The sequence below is a fragment of the Globicephala melas genome, chromosome 10, assembly GCF_963455315.2.
Source record: "Globicephala melas chromosome 10, mGloMel1.2, whole genome shotgun sequence".
Lineage (NCBI taxonomy): Eukaryota > Metazoa > Chordata > Mammalia > Artiodactyla > Delphinidae > Globicephala > Globicephala melas.
The window spans coordinates 27,478,664-27,505,253 of NC_083323.1; the positions used below are offsets into that span (position 1 = coordinate 27,478,664).

The 26,590-nt window shown below is 41.5% G+C and overlaps 1 protein-coding gene and 1 non-coding gene across 2 annotated transcripts in view; both read right to left on the reverse strand.

Annotated features, from left to right (window-relative positions):
- PLEKHG7 (pleckstrin homology and RhoGEF domain containing G7) overlaps positions 1 to 26,590 on the reverse strand; it is an 88,676-nt gene that overhangs the window by 60,607 nt on the left and 1,479 nt on the right. Inside the window, 8 exon segments of the mRNA XM_060306262.1 lie at positions 308 to 389; positions 391 to 407; positions 1,263 to 1,358; positions 4,447 to 4,587; positions 5,557 to 5,615; positions 5,618 to 5,639; positions 10,775 to 10,815; positions 13,653 to 13,780. Coding sequence (XP_060162245.1) covers positions 308 to 389; positions 391 to 407; positions 1,263 to 1,358; positions 4,447 to 4,587; positions 5,557 to 5,615; positions 5,618 to 5,639; positions 10,775 to 10,815; positions 13,653 to 13,780 — 586 coding nt within the window.
- LOC115853103 (U6 spliceosomal RNA) lies at positions 880 to 981 on the reverse strand. Its single transcript, XR_004039420.1, has one exon. It is a non-coding gene; the product is annotated as a U6 spliceosomal RNA (small nuclear RNA).

Sequence of the window (26,590 nt, forward strand, 5' to 3'; positions counted from 1 at the left end):
ACTACTGCCATGAATACAGCTTTAAATTGAAGTCATTTGAAAACCAGACTTGAAAAGGGCTTTTCCATGCATGCAGATTTTTGTCTTAATAAAACCCACACAGGAGAGATGACAATGGAGAAACAGATTCTGCAAGTTATTTCTGAAAATGTTGATTGGTGGGGAAAGGGATAGTTCCCTTGTGGGAGGGTGCAGGTGGAACCTTCCCAGGAACAACAATAACAACGATTAAGGAGATATAAACAACTATCCTGAGAGGTAGGTGAATTTATCACATAGAAGCTGAGATCTCCCATACGGATTTTACCTTTGTGAGCACAGAAATGAAATCCAACGATGGTAAAGTCTCAGAAGTGTCGACATAGTCCTTGAAGATGTGGAAAAGACTTCACAAAACCAAAGCTTGTCTAGGGCGAGAGAGAAAGAAAACAAGAGTAGGTATACTTCCAGGGGTAAGAAATAAAAATCTGATGAACTTCAAATGTCATTCTCACAGATGTTTTCCATTTCAAATTTATCTCCTGGCAAAATTCAAAGATTTATTTTCCTCTACTTTCCAATACATATTTTCTTATAAGTTTTTCTTATAAATGAATTCTTGTTGGTACCTCACTTCCTTTTTTAGAGGAAAGATATTATTTATTTATAATATATGTGAGAAAGAACATTCATTTGACAATAGACATTTACGGTGATGACGGAGATCTTAGGAATTCTTTTTTTGTATTTAACATCATTTATTGAGGAAATTCATGTATTCAACATTACTTATTGAGACTTCCCATGTACTCAGCACTGTTCAAGGTCTTCTGGATACAGCAGTGAACAAGATGGGTTCCTGAGCATATTCTAGAAGGTGTTCAGAGCTTGTATTCTAGAGGAAATATGGAACATTGCCCAAATTTTTGTGTCATCCTTGCATAGGAACCATGCTAATCCTTTTATCGCTCCAATTTTAGTACATGTCCTGCTGAAGTGAGCCCTATGTTTACTTTCTTAAAGAGCCATGGAAGAATTTTTTAAAATGTTACTAAAGGCTAACTAATAACTGCCATCTATTGGAAAGATACCAATGGATGTGTAGGTTTCCTTATTAACCTGAACTCCCGACCATAAGATTGAATGGGGATGAAATATGGAAGAAACCATATTCCATGTTCCAATATGGAATACAAGCCAGAAGAATAGACTAAGCATGAATTTTCATCATCCTCTGGTGAATTTTAACACATGGCTACTGGAATCTTCCTACTTTGGCTCACCTGACTTAACTCCTCCAGGTTTGCAAAAAGTCTCCATAAATCCACATCCAGGAGATAGTCATGAGTCTGTAGGTATTTTAATGTATTCATGAAGATCTTAAAAAAAAAAAAAAAAGCACATTACTTTGTTTTTCAATTTTGATATTTGCCCTTTGCAAGAACATTAAACATAAACCTCCCGAGTATAATTTTACAAAACAACTTGGAGATCAGTATTTTCAATCGTTAAGAGGTGTGCTAAACACGAATGATGACATTTAAGCCCCCACAGAACATACGGGAGAGGTGCTCTTCTGTGTGAAGCTGCTGCTGCTTTGTGAGCCCTAACAACACTCCTGTTGAACATAATCTGTTCAGATGGGCTTTCTCTGCTCCCAGTGCCAAAGAAATCGCCAAGGTTCTCTTCTTGCCAACAGCACGTGAGACCAAAACAACATTCATACTGAGTTCTTATTTATTCCTTTCTCTGTGAAAGACCCAAATGTCCTTTACTTTCAGGAAATTAAAAATAGAGAACTAATGAGTTAATACCTGATAACTGGTAAGATGTTTAGATGTGGATAAAGCCATTAAATATTAATGAAAACACTGAGAGAGGCTTTATGTCATTACTTGATTTGATGTTTTCCTACAAGAGAAAAACTACAGCAAGTCGATCCTCACAGAATACCTGCCTCTCATTCTATAAACTAAAGAGAGATCAATTTATTGAAACAGGAATACTTTGTATAAATATGATGAAGCATTCAAAGGGACCAAATATTTCAAGAACTATAGGTGTGAAAAGACTGGACTTTAGACCACCAGCGTTCTCCAATTCCCATTTCCATATTTCTTAATTAATGCAGTAAATGGTTCTTGAACTTGCATCAGAATCATCCAGAGGCCTTGTTAAACTGGAGGTTAGCGGGACCTACCCCAAGTCTTTCTGATTCAGTAGGTCTCTGATGGGGTCTGAGAATATGGGTTTCTAACAAGCTCCCAAGTGATTCTGATGCTACTGGTCCAGGGACCACACTTTGAGAACCACTGGCTCAGAGTTTCCCCCAGTCCAGGAAGCATCAGTTGTCTGGAAATCTGTCAATATCCAAGCATTTAAAGCATGTAATTGTAAGAAACAGAAATCATTAGTTCAGATAAATTGGGAAAATTTAGAAAAAACCATCTTTGTGCTATAAGATTATTTTCTTTATAGAAATTTTTGCCATTTAAGGAAAACATTGAGTCTTTCAGTGAATTTATTATTTGAGTTACAAAGTTCCAATTTACAAGTAACTTTGGGAAATTCATATTGATTGTGTAAAGAGAGGTACTTATATACTTTAAATACACTGGGGCATTTGAAAATAAACTCAAATTGGCTTTCTTTTAAGCAGAAAAATGCTAGTTTAAAAAGCTTATGTAGCTTATAGTGGGATGGAAAGTTCTGTACTGTCTATTAGGGCAAGGGAGGTAGCAGAGCTCACAGGGTGAGTGCTCTGCAGTGAACATCTATTGGGTACCACTCAGATTCAGTGCCCCCCCTTCCCTAATATCATCCCAGTTTTCACCTCAGCATCTACTCTTCCTCATACCTTAAATGTGATCATCTTAAGCCAATGAGCACTTTCCTTCCTTATCCGGGTAGCTGGCTCAGAAGTGGGCATGTGACTTAAGCCAGTCCAATCAGAATGACAATCAAGACTTTGGCTATGAGTGCGCTGAGATTCTCTCTCTCTCCCTTCTATTTCTCACTCTCTCCGTGGCCTCAAGGACAGCAGTCACTCTGTGACTACAACAGAAGCCACACACAGGATGACACTGATATTGTGGAAGGCAGGGATGAGGGACGAAAAGAAATTTTGTCCTTGCTTTTGATCCCCTTGATCAAACCAACCTTGAATTCTGTCTCAACTCTGGACTTTACAGTCACATGGGTCAATAAGATCCTTACTTAAGCTAGTTTTCTGTATCCTGATACAGTCTCTAAGTTTTAACTTTCTGAGTGTCTTTGTGGTTTACATTTTGCTAAAGTACTTAGCAGTATGACTGTCACAATAAATATTACTTACAGAAAAGAACATCTGTCTAGCACTTGATAGATTTCAAAGGAAACTAATCTGATCATCTCAATGATCAGATGTTATTAGACAGTCAGAGACAGTACTGTCATCTCTCTTTTATAGCTTAGAACAGGAATTGTCAAACGACAGCCTGTGGGATAAATCAGGTCTGCTACCCATTTGTGTGAATAAGGTGTAACTGTAATACAGCCACACACATTTCTTTACAAATTATCTATGGCTTCTTCTGCACTGCAATGGAGGAGTTGAGTAGTTGCAATAAAGACCACATGGCTGGCAAAGCCTAAAATATTTACTATCTGGACATTTACAGAAAGCATGCGCCAACTTGTGTTTTATGGAATGGAGGACTAGACTTTCCTAAGTTCACATGGCAAGTCAGAGGCAGATCCAGGACTTGAACTCGTGTCTCCCAACACAGTGCCTTTTCCTGTGTAAGGGAGCAGCCAGGATTCAAAAATGCTTATGGGCAGAGGCAACCTTTGGAGCAATGTGGCCCATCCTCCTCTGTGGTCTTAGAAGGCATTTGCTCCCTTCCTATCCTTTGCCCTGTGGTTCTTCTATAAGGAATTCTCTGCTCAGAGCCTCCCCAGATCAGGGCTACTGCACTGCACAACCTCAGGAGCACCATTTACATGACAGACATCGTGAACACACCGTATAATCCATCCCTCCCCACCCACCCCCGCGTTACACGTGGATGGTTGCCCTGAAAATCTGTGGCTCCGTAGCTGATAAAAAGCATTTGCCTGGCACTGTTCATAAGGGAGTATAAGAGCCAAAAGAGGAAGCTGAACGAAGGTGGGATGGTCGCCTTGAGGGTGGCTGTGAGCTCCCTGACTTGAGGAGTATGTAAGCACAGGGTGAGAATCAGGCAGAAGAGATTCAGACATCACATGGGGAGCTGGAAGGTCTCACCCAATCCTAAGAGGCTATGTTTAAGAAAAGAATGAAGAGAAACGAAGTTGCAGATAACCAAAAATAAACAAAATTTCCTTAAGATCCTCTGAAAGAGGGGAGCCCACCCCATACTTCCTTCCTTCCTTCAGCATGGAAGAGAGAAACAAGTCCCTAAAGAAGCAGTGTTTTCCATCTACTACAAAAAGTAAAGCCAGCATTACCATCTTAAGAACTAATAAATGGTCCAAGAAATAAGTGCATTCACTCGTGAAGAGTTCCCACACAGCCTCTTGCTGCTTTAAGTCTAATTGATTAGTAGGAAGTTTCTGATGTGTTTCCACGACTTCATTCCAGGTCTTATCCTGTATGTGGGAGAAAAGAGAGAACAAAACATTTCGATGGGTTGACCTGTTCACCCTTCCTCTGACTTGCAGTACAGCAGGAACAAGCAATCCCCCAAATCATGATTTCTCACTACAAGCCCCAGACATCCCTCTGGGTAGAGTTATCTAAACCACAGTTCTCTCTGCATGGCTTTGGGGTATCAATTCCTCCCACGCATGGGATGGACATGCTATTTTTAGTTTAAAATGAAAACGAATTCAAATTGATGTTTTGAACTATGCTTGTGAATTTTATAAGTCCTTTTCAGTTTTTTGCAAAAAAAAAGAAAACAACCCACCAAAAGAACCCCAAACCCGGAACTGGGAAGTTTGATCCAGGTTCCACTGGTAAAACTTGTTGAAATTAATTACTGAAGAATCGTGAAATAAGAGACAAAGCTTTTAAGAGACCTTCAGAAATTGTCTTATCAAAACCAACTTGTTTTGTAAATGAGGAAACTAAGGCCCAGAGGGGAATGGTTGTAACAACTATTAACATTTGTACAGGGCTTCATGGTCTACAAAGTGGTCTCACGTCCATTACCTTACTTAAGGTGAAATGACTTTCCTGAGATTTCAGTGTGCTTTACAGCAGCGGTCCCCAACCTTTCTGGCACCAGGGACCGATTTCGTGGCAGACAATTTTTCCACAGAGGGCGGGGCGGGGGGATGGTTCAGGAGGTAATGCGAGCGATGGGGAGCGGCAGATGAAGCTTTGCTCGCTCGCCCGCTGCTCACCGCCTGCTGCGCGGCCCAATTCCTAACAGGCCTCGGACTGGTAGGGTTGGTGACCCCTGCTTTAGAGAGAGCAGACCTCGGTCTGCCCAGGTCTGGGCTTCTCTCTTGCACTTTGCTGTTATTATGAACAAGCCAATAATCTGACAACTTAAAATAATGGCTGAAACAACAAAAAAAGCTATGCCACACAGAAAACAATGCATGAGATACCTTCAGTCTGTGGAACCCATAGTCCCTGAAGTCTGTAACCTTCAAAGAGGAGAGGCAGATATGTGCTTGTGTTTGTCTTTGCCCTCCTTAAAGATTGTTAGAAACAGGATTTTCAATCTTTTAACAACACACCTTTGGCAGCTTCGGCATCTTTGGTTCATTGTCCAACATGCATGAGAACAGACTGCACATTTTGTCTATGAGTCACTAACAGGTGAGACACCATTTCTGAGCCACAGTCTGACCCACAGGACCTCAGAATGTCAGACATGGAGGACAGAGGCTGGTGAGGATGTCTGATGCAAATCTCTCATTTTACTAATAGGAAAAAGAAAAAAAGACAGAGCTCAGAACACTCCTATAGCAAATAGATGGATTTCAGTCTAGCACATACCTTGTGGTCCTGGAGTCCTCATATTCTAACTTTTCCAAATGTTGAATCATAGAAGTTTACCATGAGAAGGGGTCTCGGATGTCTTAGTTCAACCCCTCACTTAGTAGATGACTAAATAAAGCCCAGAGCGTTAAAGCAACTTCTTAACACGATAATTCACAGCTGGAGAATACCAGGATATGCTAGAAACTCTAGTTTCCTTAGGATGGAACCTCTGATTCATTTTTGTTATAATTTTTATTTTAAATAATATTAGTTAAAAAATTGGATTACAGGGCTTCCCTGGTGGCACAGTGGTTGAGAGTCCGCCTGCCGATGCAGGGGACGCGGGTTCATGCCCCTGTCCGGGAGGATCCTGCATGCCGTGGAGCGGCTGGGCCCGTGAGCCATGGCTGCTGAGCCTGCGCGTCCGGAGCCTGTGCTCCGCAACGGGAGAGGCCACAATAGTGAGAGGCCCGCCTACCGCAAGAAAAAAAAAAAATTGTGTTACAAAGGTAATATATGGTTATTAGAGAAAATCTGAGAAACCAAACCACAAAGAAAAAAAGTTACACAAAGTTAGCTGTAATCTCCACCGCCCCTTCCTCCCCTCGGGGTAACTACTGAAAACCTTTTTCTGATTGTATTTACAATTAATTTTTAATGGTGTCATATTTATACATCCTTTTGTAACTTGCTTCTAAACTTTATCGTGACCTTTCAATTTTTTCTGACTCATTCAATATCCTGGTGCAATGTCATGAATTACCTGCTTAAAGAGCTCATTTTACCAACTAAACCAGGAAGAAGCTATCAAATAACGAAGTGTGAGGCTTTCTAAAGTCAACTTGGCTGCATTTCAAATGAATATTTAGCACAAATCATTTTTCAACTTGTTCTACTGCCTCAGGGCACATGACGCTGGTGTGGATCTAAGCAGTTTGGTGGACATTTTCTGACTTTAGGTTAAGGAGCCAGAGAAGGCACAGCTTATCCGTTGTGGGGAGACAGCTCCCTGTGTGTCTGAAAGGAGACCCCGCAATCGGTTCAGAAAGTGCTAAAGGGCTGTGGCTGACTTCTCTGCTAGGGCTATGGCACTGAAAGAAGAAACTTACTAGAGACTAATAGGCTTCACAGTAGCAAAGGAATCCTGGAGCTGGTTGGGGACCTACACAGCAGTTGGGACGTATGCCTTTTGTTGATGTCTGAAACCACAGTGACTGCATGTTGTGGAAATTAAAAATCAGCAGCCAGTTGGAAAAGAAAGAAGCTGAGGCAATGGAAGAGGCACTGGAGCTGTGGGAAAGGGGGCGCCAGCCCTCTGTCTTGAAGGACAATCACCGTGGCTTTCCAAGGGTCTGAATGACCTCCTGGCCAAAGTGCTTGGTGGATATGCTAGTGAGAAGGGAGGGGACAGTCCTCTTGGAGGAAACATTAACTCATTAGAGTTACAGACCCTTTGTTGGAACCTGTGCTGCTTCCACTATGGTGGCATTGGCTAGGAGACGCAATGAGAAGATGTGAAGGGTATCTGAGAGGATAGGGAGGATAAAGAAAAGAAGCCAAGGTTAACTCTGGGGCCTCAAATTTAATAACTAAGAGACGTGTGGAATGGAAATTTGTAGTAGGCACTGGTGACACGGAACTGGAGTAAAATGGATATACAGTCGTCCCTCAGTATCCTAGTGGGATTGGTTCCAGGACCTCTTCGGATACCAAAATCCTCAGATGCTAAAGTCCAGTTTATAAAATGGATTTACATATAATCCACACACATCCTCCCATACAGTTTAAATCATCTCTAGATTACTTGTAATACATAATGCAATGTAAATTCTGTGTAAATTGTTGCTGGTGGATGGCAAATTCAAGTTTTGCTTTTTGGAAATTTCTGGAATTTTTTTTCAAATATTTTTCATTTGTAGTTGGTTGAAATCAAGGATGCAGAATGTACAGACACAGAGGGCTGACAGTATGAGAATATATGGATTCTGTAGTGGTTGACCTTGAATTGGCAAGCTGGTGGGAGATGCCCCTTCTCCTGAGACCCTAGACCTGATTGACAACTGACCCTGCTTTCATTTAAATGAGGAAGGAAAAATATACAAGCAGCTCATGCAGCTCAATATCAAAAAAACCAAACAACCCAATACAAAAATGGGCAGAACACCTAAACAGACATTCCTCCAAAGAAGATATACAGATTACCAACAAACACATGAAAGATGTGTAAAGATGCTCAACATCATTAATCATTAGAGAAATGCAAATCAAAACTACAATGAGATATCATCTCACACCAGTTAGAATGGCCATCATCAAAAATCTACAAACAATAAATGCTGGAGAGGGTGTGGAGAAAAGGGAATCCTCCTGCACTGTTGGTGGGAATGTAAATTGATACAGCCACTATGGAGAACAGTATGGAGGTTACTTAAAAAACTAAAAACAGAACTACCATACGACCCAGCAATCCCACTACTGGGCATATACTCTGAGAAAAACATAATTCAAAAACAGTCATGTACCAAAATGTTCATTGCAGCTCTATTTACAATAGCCATGACATGGATGCAACCTAAGTGTCCATCAACAGATGAATGTGGCACATATATACAATGGAATATTACTCAGCCATAAAAAGGAATGAAACTGAGTTATTTGTAATGAGGTGGATGGACCTAGAGTCTGTCATACGGAGTGAAGTAAGGCAGAAAGAGAAAAACAAATACCAGATGCTAACGCACATATATGGAAGCTAAAAAAACGGTACTGATGAACCTAGTGGCAGGGCAGGAATAAAGACACAGACATGGAGAACAGACTTGAGGACGCAGCGGGGAGGGGGAAGATGGGATGAAGTGAGAGAGTAGCACTGACATATATACACTACCAAATGTATAATAGATAGCTAGTGGGAAGCAGCTGCATAGCACAGGGAGATCAGCTCGGTGCTTTGTGACCACCTAGAGGGGTGGGATAGGGAGGGTGTGAGGGAGACACAAGAAGGAGGGGATATGGGGATATATGTATAGCTGATTTACTCTGTTGTACAGCAGAAAGTAACACAACATTGTAAAGCAATTATACTCCAATAAAGATATCAAATAAGGAAGGAAGGAAGGAAGGGAGGGTGGAAGGAAGGAAGGATCCCAGGAGAGGTTGCACCACAGGCCCTGTCTCAGGCCTGCCAGGAAAACAGTCAAATCATGTCCCTAAAGAGGGGCAAAATGAGAAAGATTGGTAAGCAACAGCCTTGGTGACAATGGTATCATAGTTTTACTAACAGTTTATGATTTGAAACTTGTAATGTTTAGACTGTGTCCCTATGGACTGAATGTTTCTTTCCCCCCCAAAAAATCCATATGTTAAAGCCCTAACCCCACAATGGTATTTGGAGGTGAAACCACTGGAAAGTAATTACACGTAGATGAGGTCATGAGGGTGGGGCCCTCACAATGAGATTAGTACCCTTATAAGACGAGGAAGAGACACCAGAGCTCTCTCTACACCACGTGAGGACGCAGAGAGAAGATGGCCATAGGTAAGCCAGGAAAAGAGCTCTCACCAAAACCCGACCATGCTGGCACCCCGATCCTGGACTTCCCAGCCTTCAGATATGTGAGAACTAATACTGGTTGTTTCAGCCACCCAGTCTGTGGTATTTTACAGCAGCCCAAGGGGAGTAAGACACTCACACAACTTTTTAACCCTTGAAAAAATAATGTGAAAGTCACTCCTATACTTGATTATGGGAACACACAGTTTTCCAAGCCCTGGTTATGAACAACACTAACAATAATATGGCCAGTAACGATTGTCTAAGGCGCCCAGCTCCGGGGTGAGCTTCACTCGCATTATTTGACTCACTTGTCACAACCATCCTAAGAGGCTGCCACTATTACCACCTACTTTTTACACGAAGGACTTGAAGCTGAGAGAGACATGGATTCACTTGGCCAAGGTCACAGGGCAGTACATGGAGCAGCTGGGATTGAAACCTCAGAGGACTTCTAATTTAGCTACAGTAGTTAAGTATCAATGTGTGTGCATCCACAGAACCTCCAAGGTAGATGTCGATAATTGGTGGCCAACTGCAGAGGCCATGTGGGCAGATGTTTAACAGAAAGAAGTGCAGTAACTACTCATAAGGCCCTCCTGGTGCTGCTGGCTGTGGTGTGTAGGTACTGTGGGGAGAACACAGTCAGTCCTTCTCCTTCCTCCTCACTCCAGAAGCGAGGAACACTCCTTCCCTCTGCCCCCAGCATGCTTGCAAGAAAGGCTTCACTGTGGCTAACTCCTGACCTAGGCAGGAAAGAATCAGGCACTACTGATTTCAATTTATAAGTCTTCAATAATTGAGGGTGCAAGAATGAATTTAAAGAAAACCCGCTAGGTCTAACCCAACTGGCTTTCCCAGAAATAGAAGTGTATTTGTGGAATCTGTTTCTGTAATATCTCATTAATTTTTCAATGTTCCCAGTATACTGGGCACAGACTGCAAACTGGGGCATACGCTTGTGCAAGTTTTCTTCATCGAGTGAGCTGTTTCCCACAGTGTCAAGTTATAAATTTGGAGCTGTAAGGCACTGCAATATTAGGATTGCTTTGTTTTCTTGCAGAGCTCATTAACCACTGGCAATTAGCACCGTATCACTGCAAAAAGCGGCATCATTTGGCAAGTTCTGTATCCACTACTATGAATGTGATGATACAATTTAAACTTCATGTGCCATCTGCTGTCATGAAAAGATAAAGTAGGATGAAGAGGCTCTTTAGCCATTTCTTACTTTCCTAGCTACTGGAGGCTTAATTAAAACAAAAATGACAATGCACAACACTCACCACTCCTCTCTTGGAGAAAGGCCATCTTGGCTTTTTGGATTCTGGTTGGTGAAATTAAAGAAGATTTAGTACTTTGAGTAACTACTGACAGATCAATGGAGTGCTTTACAAAACCTGCTTTTCAAATGAGCCGAACAGAATTTGTCCTGCTTTAATTCTCCTTCTCTTGAGAATGCACAGGATGAATATTTATATTTATGCAGATGAGTAAACGAAGCGATGTTCCAACTGAAAGGCTGGTGTACTATTGCTACCTTATGGTGATATTGTCCTGTTTCAGCCTCCTTTCCCCCCCCCATCATTCAAGGAGAAATCTATAAAATGCAATAAAATGTTGAGTATTCTTTTAAGACAGAGTCACAGGACTTTAGGGCTGAAAGGACTTTATTTTTATACTGGAAACCACCCCAGCATATGCAACTTCAATAGCCTGACCAAACTTGAGACTCAGAGACTGCATCGGCCTGATAACCCCCAGGTGTGTTTGAGTGTAGATTCCTGAAATAGGGGCACATCAACCCATGTCACCAATCTTTAGGTTGGGGGCTTATTATCTCTATTGGCCACCATCCACATATTCCTTAGGAGTTGCTTTAAATTGAAAAGGAAGTCATTTTTCAGTAACACATTCTTTTGATGATCAGGAAGTAAAGAGATTAGATTGTGGATTCTTGATTTTTATGTCATTTGCATCAATCTCTAACGCTACCCAGAAAAACGTGGGAATCATCTCTTAGGTTTTGGTGAGATGTTCCGATAACTCAGTACACAAAATGGATGTTTTAAAGGTTCATCTCTGTTTCTACCAGTTTACCAGGAGACTGCATAATACTTCCATCAGATGCAAGCAATTACCTGAGCAGCATTTACTAAAAATCAGTGTGCTTGAGGGACTTTTTTCATTGGAACCCTGGAATCCAACCGATTATCCTGCTCATTCTGACCACCTTTTTGACCTTTGTAAAGGGGAGATTAGGTGGAACCTCCCTCAGAGACAAATCTGCTTCACCTCTCTTAGGCTTCAAATGCCTGGTGGTAAATTATTATGTACAATTTGAACTGCAATAATTGGGATCTCTTGTCTTAGCAAATTTCTCTCCTCTGCTTTTCTAACTTCAGGGGTAATTTTAGGGCCTTGGGAAATCTTCACAAGTATTCAGAAGAAAATTTAAATTGTCTCTCTATTGAATCCCTAATCTTTCATTACCTTTATTAAATATTAAGTTTTGCTGAATCAGAATCTGTATTTCAACAATATCTCTAGGTGACTCATATGCACATCAGAGCTTGAGGAGCACTGCATCAGACCATGATGGGGACATGAGAACTCTATTCTAACCTCCTGGAGAAGAGGGCTTGGAGGGATATGGTGAAGAATGCTGCATATCTTTTATTACGCGGTATCTACTGTGATGCCAGGCACACATGCCTAGCAGAGAACTTAACAAAGAACAGCATGCAGCAATTATGACCTTGTTCCTTAGCATGCTGGTTCTCAAACTTTAGCTGGTATCAGAATCACCTGGGGGGGCTTATTAAAAAACATACTGCTGGGCCCCACCCCCAGAGTTTCTAATTCAGAAGGTATGGCATGGGACCCCAGAATTTCCCAGGCAATGCTGAAGCTGTTAGTCTGGGACCAGTATTTGAGAAGTACTGCTTTAGTTTTTAACCAGTTTAGAGCATTTGCAAAGCATCACAGAACATGTACTAACCTCTTAAGGTTAGCTGTGCTTAGAACTAGCTCTAATTTCTAGGGGCCTTCCTTGAGTAGATCACTTAATTCCCGCTTGGTTCATTCATTTGGGCATTTGGATTCTTGTGTCATATAGGACAGTAGATGTGAAAGGGCTCTATAAAGAGTGAAGAGCTATACATATGTTAGTTATGCTTTATTCACAGCTGCCTGTGTAATGGGTGGTTGATGCAGACTGGTGGAGCGTATACAGGGTTAGGAGTCAGGAGTCTCGATCCCATTCCTCTGACACAAACCAGCTGGCACCATGGCTAGGCCACTTCTCCTTCCTGTGTCTCACTTGGCACATATGTGAATGAGGAAAGAGCTTGGTGATTTTCCATGTGTGTTGTCACAGGCTATCCTGGGCTTCTAGGGATGCCTTGGAGGTAAGTCTTTGGGACCTGCCCCATTTTCAAGCACTACAACTCCACCTGGATCTGTTTTATAGACTGGATTTCCAAGTAAGGATTCTTTTGTAAAAAGAACTCTGCTAAGAACAAAACCAGTTTAAAAACTACCAGGATGGATGATGATCTTGAAGTCTCCTTTTGGCTCTCAAAGGCTACCATCAGAATCATGGGAATGTGTCCTGAACACCACAATTGTTCTTTTCTTTCACAACTGAGTTCAAAATGCAGATTTATCCCTAAGGCTGCCTCTCTCTAATCTGCTCTAACAGTAATCTGCTGTCACTGGGCCCGCTGCCTCCCCACGGTACCACCGTGGTTAGAAGATACCAGTGTGAGGTTGAAGGCCAGAACAGGGTAGGGGGTGGCATTACAGCAATGACAGCGACGCTGCCCAACAGCCCAGAGAGGGCATTCTGCTCCAGGATGGTGACCGTCACTGGTGTACCTGTTCCAGGTCCTAGATGAGGGGTATATCATTTGACAAGAGGACCTTTTGAGGCAAGGTCTATACCTTATCCATCTCTGTAAGTGGAATGCCCAATACCAAGAGCGGTATTCAGCTGGTTCCAGTAACTCATGGCTGATGCTCGTCCTAATTGGTGAGACATCTGTTCTAATGTGTCAGTGCCCATGTTCTATTAGTCATTAAATATTCTGAAAATACCCTTTGCTTATTATAACACCCATCCCATAGCAGGTATGTAATATAAGTATGGTGAATGGACAGGACCTGAATTCAGCAGCAGAAGCGGGTGGCACACGTAATTGGCAGCTCCATCTGACACCAGAAGGTCCCTGGGGAACACCTCAAGTCCAGATGAGTTGAGCACCACAGAACTCCTCCTGTGCTCGTAGAATCTGGGTTTAAGAGATGGAAGGAGAGAGCTTACAGCTTACATGCCCATGCGTGGGCACTCGGAAGTGACTGCTGGCAGCCTGATTAATGCCTGCTTTTGCAGGAGGCCACTCCAGGCTCCAGGCATGGAGGGCTGTGATGACCCACACACCGCCCCATGTTTGACACCTTTTTGAGCCTTACTGACTGCTTATGATTTTGACTAATCCAAAGCAGAAAAGCTCACCTGGAAGTGTCAACATAAACATACTGGATATGTCCTGACTCAGGAGGACACTAGGAGAAAGCCCTTAAACACAAGAGTCTTTGCAAATTATGAACATGGCCTCAGAGGGAACAGGATGCATGGGCATGGCCATGGCCACGACACCCCTAGATATTGGAGGCCGGTTGTTTAAAGGCAGCCCTTTTGTTTTTCCTAGAGAAAAATGAGGACTGTTGTTGGAAAAGCTTAGCAAACAGGCCTATCTACCTTCTCCTTTCTTCCACCCTATTTCATGAAACTTCCTGTCTGTTGGATGTTCAGAAAATAAATGCTTGACATCAGACACAGTGGGGAGTAGCTCCAAAGCCACTGGGCATTTGCTCTGTGATCACTAAGGAACAAAATGGGTAAGGAATGATTGCATCGAATTGTAAGGATTTTCAGAGCTTCCCCATAATAGCTGTTCAGATATTCCTTTAGTCTATTCTGAGAATAAGAGATGCAATTCCTTCTATTTACTGACCAATGTAACCTCTAAATTCTCTTTTCATCAACAAATAGCTTAGCATATAGGTTGCTTTACATACAAAGGAATTTTGTAAGTCTGACTTAGCCCCTCCTGGCTTCCGATAAACACATTTTTAAAGCATCCACAGAAGCCTTCCATAATCTGGCCCAGTTACCTTCCTAATATTCTTTACTTTGCAATTTATTCTCTGGAAACAGGGAATGGATTGTAATTTCCCACGCAAAATGTTTCACACATCAGTAACTTAGCTGGGAATGCTCTGCCCTCTCTGAACCTGTCTAACTCCTATTCATCCCATGAGATTTAGGGCCATGGATTACCTAAGTAACTTTACAGGAATTACTTAGATACAATCAGGCTCAGATTTATTCAATTAGCTGCATTTCCTGGCATTTTAAAATCTGTTTTGACTTGCCTTTCTTTTTTTTTTTTAATTGGAGAATTTTAGAGCAATGTTGCAGGCACTGCTAGCTGCCCAGCCAGCATGCATGCTCTCCACTTTTATTATTATCAAAACCCTGCTTTGCTGGGGGTGGCATGTGCCGAGTTAATGCACTGACAAGCCCCGACTCCCCTGCAGCAATCTGGCCAACAAGATTTAAATGGAAGTTGCAGGGTGTGGCTTCTGGGAAAAAATTTTCAAAGGGGACAGAGGTGGCTAGCTTCTTCCTTTCACCTTTTGCCCTTTGTCCTTCTTGTTGTCATGAATACGGCTTGATACCTGAAAGTATACCTGTGATCTTGCAAAGATAACAGCAGAACAGGAAAACAGAAGGAGCCTGGCAGGATGCCGACATCTGTCCTGGCCTGGGCTCTGGTTATGTTATAAGAGAAACATTATTTGCTTAGGTTGTTCTAGTTTGGTTGTTACATGCAGACAAATGCTGTCTTAACTGACACAGATCTCCTCATCCTGGACTTCCTTCTACAAGAATGTCATCTTTCAGCATTCTGCACTCTTATTTGACTTTTTCACCATCTATTTATGATGAGGTTTGTAACAAAATCATTAAAGTTACAACTTCTCACAACTCTCCCTTTCTTGTTATTTGCCAACCTGATGTCCATGGTGGTTATGAGGTTAGAGGGGGCTGAATTAGGTGGGAGTTGGAAAAGTTACAGTAATTTGAATGAGAAATACAATTCTAGTTTCTTCATTTTGCAAACAGGACATTGGAACTGATACAAAATGAATTAACAGTATACAAATCCAGCCAGGAATTTTCACAGTGCTATACAAAAGGTATTAGATAACATAAACTTCTTCTTGGGAGCCCCAAGAAGTCTCCTGAAAAGCAATATTAGAAGCTTCCCTGTAAACTTTATACTTCTCTTGATAAAGACCCTGGAAGCATACAATGAGATTTGGTGTTTATGGGGATAGAGGGGATTGGGAAAAGTACAGTGATTTGAATGAGAAATGTAAGCTAGGTAAACTTTGGGAAAAAAGTTTACTCTTTTGAGCTTCAACTCTAGATGGTACACAATCTGATAACTATTATGAATTTGGCATGAGTCTATAAGCTATCTTTATATTCCCTGGGGACCTCAGAGAGGACATAACTAATGGTGGAGCGGAAGAATTAGTCTTCCCCGGCCTCCTCTAGGCTGGTTTATATGTTTCTCTGCCATGCTTCTACAGTTCTCTGGAGCAGTGGTTAAGAATGTGGACTCAAATTGCCTGGATTTTAATCTTAGCTGTGTGATCTTGATTGAGCAAGTAACCTCTCTGGCCCTGACTGCCATCTGTGAAATGTAGACAATAATCATATCTACTTACTGTGTGAGGATCAACTGATCAACATAAAGCGCTTAGATCGACGTCTGGAATTTAGTAAGCTGTCAATAAATGTGATTATGTTGGTTGAATATAGTATAATATGTTCTATTTGTCTGTTTATTCCACTAGACTGCTACCTCCTTCCTTGCAAGAAGCATGTCTTATAATTTGTGTTGGTGGGTGCCCATTTAGTACTCAATCCATTGTTACTGATGAACACGAATGAATAAAAGACTCTTCTGATGTTGTCCTCCCTCGAGGAAAGTACCTTACTTTATAAGGTAGTTTTGCAGATTCATGTCTTATCTCCTCTCCTTTTATCCTAAGTTCCTACCTCCTGGTCTAAATCCCTGTGTTTAGTAAGGGCTCAATAAATATTTGTTCAGTAAATGAATAATAACCAAACCTGTACACACTGAGTCATCCATTGCTCTTTCCTGACGTGATCTCCTGCAGAATGTGTACTCCACTAATAGCTAGCTACTCACTGTTCTTTAAACTCACCCTGCACTTCATGCCTCCATGCCTTGGCTCAGGTAGTTTCCATCTGCTTGCCTATCTCCACTGAGCCTGACACACTCGTATTCATCTCTAAATTCCCACTTAGATGCTCTCCCTCCAGAAGTCTTTTCTGATCTGCTCAGAGAGAGCCAATTCTCTCCCTCCCTACTTCCACCCTGCCTCTTTATAATGATTTCATTGAAGGCTCATGCTGTGTCTTATATATCATAGAGTCTAAGCACCAAGTATAGAACCTGACATAGAATAGGTAATCAAATAAGCTTGTTGAATGAATAACTATGTTGACCTACAGGATGATATCCAGATAGTCCTCAAATGAATTTGCTTTTCCATTCTGGATCAGAATTGTATAATTCTATGCATATACAATACACAGAGTGCAATCTGAGTCTCCCCCACAGACCTTAAAGGTGATTAAGTTACCCCTATCCATTTCTTCCTTGTCTGGGCTACCTTCTGACATAAGGCATCCATTTGGGAGCACATAGGGCAGGTTTTGGAGTTCCATGTGCACATATGGAGCATAGGGAAGACAACTAGCTTGAATAGTGCTTGAGCCATGACCTTGGCTTTGTTGCCTTGGTGTTCAAAACCCAGTGATGCTATTTCTGGAAAGGGGGGCATGCCCCTGGGAGGGCGTAACAGAAGCTCTGATGACATTCTTATGTCAAGAATTATCAAGAATTACATATCAAGAATTACAGTTATAACCAGAGACTTAGGAAAACAACAAGAAAGAACATCTGCACATACTAACATGGAGACATGAATTGGTACAGAAAACATGCCCGTGCATCACCCATGCCTGGCAGCCAACTAGATTTCTGGGCACTCTGCACAGGATCCCATGCCTGTGTCACCCAGGGTTGCTCATCATTGGATGAGTGATATTAATGCAAACAGTTGCAGTGAATTCAGAATGACTTTGCATTTAGGTCTCTGAGGGGAGAGGTGTTGGTGGTTCCAAATTGGTATTTTATTTTTGCTATTCTAAAAGGACTGCTTCTCATAAGACATGGCATGCACACAGGGTCACTGTATCCAGTTCTGGATTGATTATCCACTGGAAGCAATCACTGTAATAAATTCAGACTTTTTATCTCCCTCCCCCAAACAAAATGGTATGTGCATGGGGTCATGGCATTCTGTGTGAAGAGGGTGGGGAAGAGAATTTTTTGGTACCTAATTTCCTCAGAGGGAGATTACACTAAGGAATGAGCTGATAATAACTGCAAAATGTTTGGGGTGTGGCTGGCAGGCCACTGTCACTGTGTAACTACAGTATAGCTTCTTGCTACCCTTTGTTTGAAAAAGTACACTAAACAAATATCCATGGGAAACACTTTTTTTGTTGTTGTTTTTGGTTCAATGCTTGGCTGTTCTGATTCTTTGTTTCAGGACAAAATTCTGGACCCAGGAGGTTGTATAACTAACTGGGTGCCTGACCCAGACTTCGCAGCCCTCTCGGGCTTGCCAGCCACCCCACTCCCCACAAACCCAAACGTAACCACACTTTCACTAACCCTAAGCTGCGTTGCCCCAGGCCGGTCAGATCTGAAGGGATTAGTCCCATGGTTGCTGGAATAATCTTGTCTCCTTTCTGGTACCAGGATTTCTCCTTTTTCTGTCTTCTGCTGAAGATCCGAAGGTCCACGGTGTGGGCTGGGATGGCAACAATTTAGAGAATCCAGAGAATGCTCCCCCCACCTCAGCTGAGCAGGCCATACACTCACGCGTCACACTCAGGAATGAGCTTGTGCTCACGTGTTGGTGCCAGAAAAGTTTCTGGTGGGGGAAATGTGTCCCCCAGTAGATCTCAAATACATACACTTTGTAAAGAACAGATTGGTCACGGTGAATATTATTCTAACTTAAAATCAGCTGGCACTTCCTGAGCATGGGCTTTTACTAGAAATTCTGTTAAGAGCTTTACATGCATTATTATATTGATTTTCACAAGTACTTATGAAGTGGAAATTACCGTTCTCATTATAGAGCTGAGGAAACTGAAGCTCAGAAGGACAGGAACTCACTTAAGGTCTCATTGTTAGTGAACAGCAGAGCAAGAATTCAATTCAAATACCCAAGTCTGACTCCAAAAAGACTTGTAAATGGAAGGAGAGAAAAAGATACTACAAACCATTTCAAAGCACTAAGCGTTTTTAAAAATTGATATAATGGTAGTTATTACTTTAGATAAAAGAGGGTGTGTTGTGGGTTGAACGGAAATCCCTGCCCCCGCCCTCCCCAATATATGTCCATCTCTTCACTCCTGGAGCCTGTGAATGTGATCTTATTCGTAAAAGGAGTCTTTGCAGATGTAATTAAATAAAAGATCTCGAGATGAGGTTATTTTGGATTATCTGAGTGGGCTCTAAATCCCATGACCTGCGTACTTATAAGAGATACTTAGAGAAGAGACACAAAAAGGAGAGAAGGCCATGTGAAGACAGAGGCAGAGATTAAAGTAATTCAGCCATAGCCCAGGAACACCTGCATGAAGAAGCAAGAAAAGGTCCTCCCCTACAGCTTTGAGAGGGAGGGTGGCTCTGCTGACACCTTGATTTTGGACTTGTGGCTCCCAGAATTCTCAGAGCATAAATTTCTGTTGTTTTTAAGCCACCAGTTAGTGGTAATTTATTTTATTTATTTATTTATTTATTTTTTTGCGGTACACGGGCCTCTCACTGTTGTGGCCTCTCCTGTTGCGGAGCACACGCTCCGGACGCGCAGGCTCAGCGGCCATGGCTCACGGGCCCAGCCGCTCCGCGGCATGTGGGATCTTCCCGGACCGGGGCACGAACCCGTGTCCCCTGCATCGGCAGGTGGACTCTCAACCACTGCGCCACCAGGGAAGCCTCAGTGGTAATTTATTACGACAGCCACAGGAGGTGAGTGAAGGGGGCAATGCAATTGAATGGCAAGGGCACCTGACTTAGGATTGTGATTCCCAACTCTGACCTTCATTACGTGTGACCGTGGCATGTCGCTTCCCAGGGCCTCAGTTTCCTTATGTGGAAAACAACTTTGAGTGAGACCCTTTTCATCCCTCATGATCTATGAATCAAGGGTTTAGGTTTAGCTCTTTTCTTCCCTGCCAGTGGGTGGGGCAGTAATTATGTGATGACCTTTATCTTGGCAGAAATGTATGAAGATGAATAATTAAAGCTCCTCCTTCAGAAATATGACAAATATATCACTTGCATTTTTTTTAAAAACAGATTCCTTGGGTTTAACATACACCCACCACACTATGTATAAGATAAATAACCTATTGTATAGCACAGGGAACTCTACTCTATATTCTGTGATAACCTATATGAGAAGAGAATCTGAAAAAGGATGAATATATGTATATGTATAACTGAATCACTTTGCTGTACACCTGAAACTAACAAAATATTGTAACTCAACCATACTCCAATAAAATTAAAAAATAAAAAAAATTGCAAGTAAAAAAAAAAAGATTCCTTCTGTACAGGCGGCTTAAGCCAAGGACTACTGGCTCTAACTCCCAGGTGCAAATTTTAAAGGAAAATAACAAAGATATTAGAGAATATGGGGAGGGAGGTTTGCAACTGCCCTATAGTGATATGTGTCTTAATGGAGTAAAAATCTTATTGAAGGTACTAGTGTTTGGATAAGGCACAGCCTAATCCTTCCCCTCTGCTGTGAATGTTGCCCAATGGTTTTTTTTTTACCTTAATAAAAAGTACAATTGAGTTTTTTATTCTAATATTTTTTCAATTTCACTGTTGTAGACTGACAATAGTAAGATAACCCAAAGGTTTTTTTTAATCAGGCAAGCTTATCAGGCCTCATTCCTTGTCTGATAGTGAAATTCGTGGTAAATATACCTTTTCCAGCAGGCAGTTTTCCAGTAACTGTGTGACTAGAAAAAGTAGGTGTTCTATTTTAGGAACCATAGTGTTCTACCCTATGGTAGAGATATAGTGCAAATGGGAATGCTTGCTTATAACTGAGTTTATTATACAGGAAGAGCCAATTAAGAATCAGTAACAATCTTTTAAAAAAAATCCCTTTTAAGAAATAATCAACAGAGAAATGACAACTCGACTGCCACTTTAAGGAACTGTAGCTTTCTTGGTTAAATCTGGGAAATATTTTTTCATTATGAGTCTCACAAGATTGTTAGGAACTTTCCTTTGATTATAATTTCCCATTTTCTACCAAAATGTTCCATTGGCTGAAAATCCAACGGAGAAGGGAGAATGAATGGGGAGCCTCTAGCTTACTGTCCAAGGTCTGGCACAGAGCGGACACTTCATGAATGTGGAGTGAACAAATGGAACCCTTCCTGACACAGTTTGAACACAGAAACAGAGACAGTCTTTGCAGTTCCAACTGCATGGAGAAAACACCATGCTGTGACATTTTGGGCTCAATCAGTAATGGTTATTAAACACACACGTGTTCAGAGCACCAGGGTAGCTGCTGATACTGGTAACTTTCTAGAACTCTTGCCGTCTTTTGAGGCTACTACCTTTTCTGGACAAGGGTCAAAATACTACCCAGTGGGATCAAACCATACTTGTACAAATTGCCAGCAACCCAATGTACACTCAAGAGATGAACACAAAACAGATTAGGAAGATGGGGGAGGTTGAAAAGAGCTAGAGAGAGATAAACAAATAGCTGGAGGAGAAAATTTCCAAAAAGGGATCATACAATTTCCCCTACGAGGCTTGACCTAACTTAACTAACCAACAAACGCACTTCCTTTCTTCTTCCTTAAACTTTCATTGAACATCTACTATGTGCTGGGTAGTGTTCTAGACACTAGGGATACAGCAATGAACAAAACAGGCACAACTCCTGCTGTCATGGAGTTTACATTCTGGGGGAGCTGATGCCAGTGCAAGAATAACACATGGTTCCTGATGTGAAAGGAAGCTGCCGGTTCCCACTCTAGCCTCCAGCCATGCCCGGATCAAGAAGGCTTCCCTGATGCCCTGAGGCTGCAGGCTCCTCTTCCGACTAATTAACAGTATTCATGTATCTCATCACAAGGGAAAAAACTGTAACTATGTGTGGTGATGGATGTTAACTTATTGTGGTGATCATTTTGCAATATATACATATTTCAGATCATTATGCTGTACCCCTTAAACTTATATAATGTTCTATGTCAATTTTATCTCAATACAATTGGAGGAAAAAAGAAAGCAACACAATAAAATATGATGCTGTGGAGGGCTGAGATTTAAATAAAGCAAGCAAGCAAACAAAATAACCAATATGCCATCTATTAATCATTAGTTAGTAACTTTCTAATAAGCTTTTAAGCTCAACAGTTGAGACAGGGCCTTCTCCCCCTATGGTGTTACTTAGAGTTTACAGACAGTGCTAGCTGCACAACAGGTTTTAGGTAAAAGTCTGGGGAGGACTTAACATTGTATTGAATCTAACATTTAGACACATTAGATGAGCGTCCTGTGATCGATCATTTCACTCTGGGGTCAGAATATTTTAGAAAGAATAAGTCAGTGACTTGCATACAGGAAGTGCTAAATGAATGACTGAATGAATGAAGGTTTCTTAAAAAAGGTAACATTTAAGTTACACTATTTATCATATCAAAAGCCTATTGGATGGGTACTACTGTTGACCCTTGAACAACACAGGTTTGAACTGAAGAGGTCCACTTATATGCAGGTTTTTTTTTCATGAAATACTATAGTACTACATCATCTGTGGTTGGTTGAATCCACTGGTTACTGAACCTTTAGATAAGGAAGGCAGACGTAAAGTTATATGCAAATTTTTGACTGCACAGAGGGTCAGCATCCCTAACCCCTGTGCTGCTGAAGGGTCAACTGTATCTGCATCTCCACTTCACAGATGAAAACTTTGAGGTTTTGAGTTGTTCACAGCCTTGCCCAAGGTCACGCTACTAGAGAAGTAGAGATAGAATTCAAACCCCGGGAGATTGATTCCAGTAATTCTTAACACCATGCCGTGCTGCAACCCCCCACCCCAACCCCCCAGGATAACTCCAGATAAATGTGGCTTTGGGAAGCGCTTGACTGGCATTCAATGTTTTTGTCTGGTCTCTTCCTTGTCATTTTGTTTTCATGTTTTGGATATATTTAGGTTTTCTTTCCTATTTCTTTTGAGCACTGGAAGGTTAGTCTGTTCTCATAGATGTAATAGTATGTACATTTCCTTTCTCAGTTTCAGGGCTGACTAAAAAGTTAGGTGAGGCAGTTTTCTGTGATTATCGATTTTAAGGGGTGCCAGGAAGGTGTCCCTACCCACAAAATCCCCCCACTCGCTTCCTGATGTTTAAAATTCCACTAACATGGCTTCACTACTTGGATTCAAGTCATGTCCTCTGTTAAAATTCAAATACATCGGGGACAGATAAGTAAACTGTAAGCCAAGCAGCCCGCCTGTCATCCTTCCACCCATCCTTTCCTTCAGTAAGTATTCTGGGGACAGACTCTAGCTGAGTAATAGCTGCTGAGATGAAGGGTAGATAAGTGGTCTCTGCCCTCAGGAAGATCTTGTTTCTGAAAGGAGACAGATGTGAGAGAAATACAATACAGTGTTTTAGGTACTGTGATGGAGGCATTTATGAGGTGTAGGGAGACCCAAAAGGGATAAATACACTGCTCTACTTGGAAAGATGAGTGTAGATATGCCTTAAGCCTGAAGTCCTTCACACTTTAGTAAGAATGATTTGTACAGACTGTTTTCCAGGAGGCATAGTTTGGTGATAGGAGAAAAAAGTTTAGAATGAGTGTTAATTCACTGGAATGTTATATATAGGCAGAGGGAACAACAATAAGAAAAAAAGTCCACAAAGAAAAACCTGGAATCAAAGTCAACACTGAGCTGATTTCAGAAATGAGAGGAGATTGGGCCCTTCTCATTTATATAAGCCTGCCCAATTGTCAGGCCATGTGTTAAAACACTATATTAAAAGAAAAAATTTTGCAAAAGGGCTACAAGGAAAAAAAAAGTTGCTGTGATTGACTGACAGCCACAGAGGCAAGCATTTCTTAACTGAACATACCAGGGTCAGCAAACCTTCTCTATAAAGTGCCACAGAGTAAATATTTTAGGCTTTGTGAGCCATATGGTCTCTGTAGTGGCTACTCAATTCTGTGGTTGCAGTGCGAAAGCAGCCACGGACAGTATTTAAATGAATAGATGTGGCTGTGTTCCAACACAACTTTATTTACAAAATCAGGTAGTGGGCCGAATTTGGGCCATAGGCTATATAGTCTGCTAGCCCCTGGTTTATACCATCTCATAGGCATATTAAAGGCCTAAGTTAAATAAGTTTAAGTATGTTTTAAATAAAGTTTAAATAAGTTTTTGAGGTGAGTCCCCCAGCTCCTCAATGGACATCAGGGCCTCGTGCAGAGCCCTTTACCTTACACTATCTGACTACAAGGCCTGGGAAATAGCCACCTGCAGGAAGAAGCCCTTTGAACAAATGACTGCTGAAAAGACTGTAGTGACAGGAAGGAGAGAGAGAAAGGGAGGGAGCAAAAGACAGGCAGACAGAGGATCTTTGTGCCAAAGACGGTTAGCTGTTTACCAAAAATTCATGCTTCTGGTGAACTTTTGATTAAAAAAGTATAGATTGAGTGGTCTGCAGCTGATGCAAAATTACTTCTTTTTAGCAGTAATGCATGAATGTTTATTAAGCATATTGTTTATAGTTACTTAGCCTTTCATTTATTCATTCAATAAACATTGCCTACTACATGCCAAGTATTGTACTAAGTCCTGAAAAAAACAATACTGAATAATTCAGGGTCATTACCAGATACCAAGATGTCTAAATTACTTCCCCTCTGATTCCCTGTTGTGATTTTCTGTAACCTTCCACTATTTTGTAGTATGTGATTGTGACATGCTGAACCTCACAGAACTTTTTAAGGCCTCAAGCCCTCTGACCAAGTTTTCCCTTTGCATCTTTTAAGACTATTTCTGTTATTGCCTCACAAAGATTCTGCAGGTCAATAAAAATTACCTGCATGTCATCTTTTGTAAATGGCTTGGTGTGTCCCATCAGTTAGCCTTTATATCTGCTAACTCCATCTTACACACAAAGCTGGACAGACTTTACCTGCTCTAGGAAGTATTCCTTGATCAAAGACTCTCATATATACATATATATATATATCTCCATCCATGATGCTTTCTCTAGTCAACTATCCACTCAAAATATCCACTCAGATGTTCCATAGGTCCTCAAATTCAACATGTTCAAACTTACACCACACTTACCCATATCCTTCTCCCTTCCAAGGTTACCTAGATCAGAGAATGGAACCATTTGGCACCTAACAGTGGAAGCCATAAGCTCGGAAGTCCTTCTTGACAACTTCCTTCCCCTCTCCCCCGATGGTCTACTATTCACAAAGTCTAGGTGATGGTATCTCCTGAACCGAGATACTTCCTTCTAACTCCACTGCCTTCATCAGAGCCTAACCTACCAACCTCTCATACCTGAACATTCTAATTGTTCTGCTGGAATCCACTCTCATCTAACTCTCATGTCTACCCTGTATCTATATGATCATATCAATCCATTCAGTGGTTTCACACTGTTCTTAGGGTAAAGAACAAAATTCCTAAACACCCTATTAGACTCTGCATGATTGACTCTAAACAACATCATCTTTTTCTGACACTACTCTCTTTTTCACTTTCTCTGACACATCTGAATTAGGTGTCATTTTAGAGCTTTATTCTGGTTCACACCTGTGGAAGATTTCCATTAAAGGACCCTTTCTTCACCAACCCTTGCATCCAAACACTTTGCCATATAATACTTAAATGTTCTCCCACTGCTGGTGACACATAATTTTTTACCCTTGAGTTCAGCCACGTGACTTGCTTTGGCCTGTAGAATTAGACAAGGTACAGAGCCCAGGGTCCAAGAGGCCTTGCATGTTTCCATTTATCCTCTTGAACCTCTCCCCTCACCACAAGAACATGCCCCGTGTAGAAATTTGGTTCCATGAAAAGGATGAGGGACATGTGGAGTGAACTACCTAGCTGAGCGCAGCCTAGATCAACTGATCCTCAATGGACACACAGATTTATAAGAAACAATACCTGGTTGTTCTTTTAAGCCACTGAGGTTTGGGGTGGTTTGTTATGTAGCAATAGCTAGCCGATATACTAACACAATACTTTGTATTTGCCTATGGCTTTGTAAATATCCTCTACCTTAGCTGACATTTAGGTCAACTAGGGTTAAAAGTAAACAAAGACTGCATAGATGGATTTCATCCTTCCTACTACGAACAGCAAACTTGCTTGAGGATTTGAGGTCCAGTAATAAAACAACAGCTAATTTCCTGAGGATTCCTCCATGACTTTCCAAATGAACTGAGGGCTTTCCCACCAATCCTACAAATTGGGTGGATGTAATTGGGCTTGAATCTTTCCCTTACTGCCACAGAAGCTCTTCATCCCTGAAAGAAATGGAAAATCCACTGCCACAGCTGGGGGACCAAGCTGAAAGTTCAGAGCTGGTTTCTGAAGTGACACAATCTACCTGCATTCTAGATAAAAGCAGTCTGTCATAACAGGCATTTTAAAGGTCATCCTAGATTTAAACAGCACATCTTGTTCCTTTTATCCTTGTCCTCTGAATTTCTCTTTGAAAAGTTGTTGAATGTTTCTGGCCTTTACATTTTCTCTTCCTGACAAAACCTATTACTGGTGGATGTTAATTAAGCCACAGGACCAAGTCATTGACAATTCAAAATGAAAACCATGCTCACCTG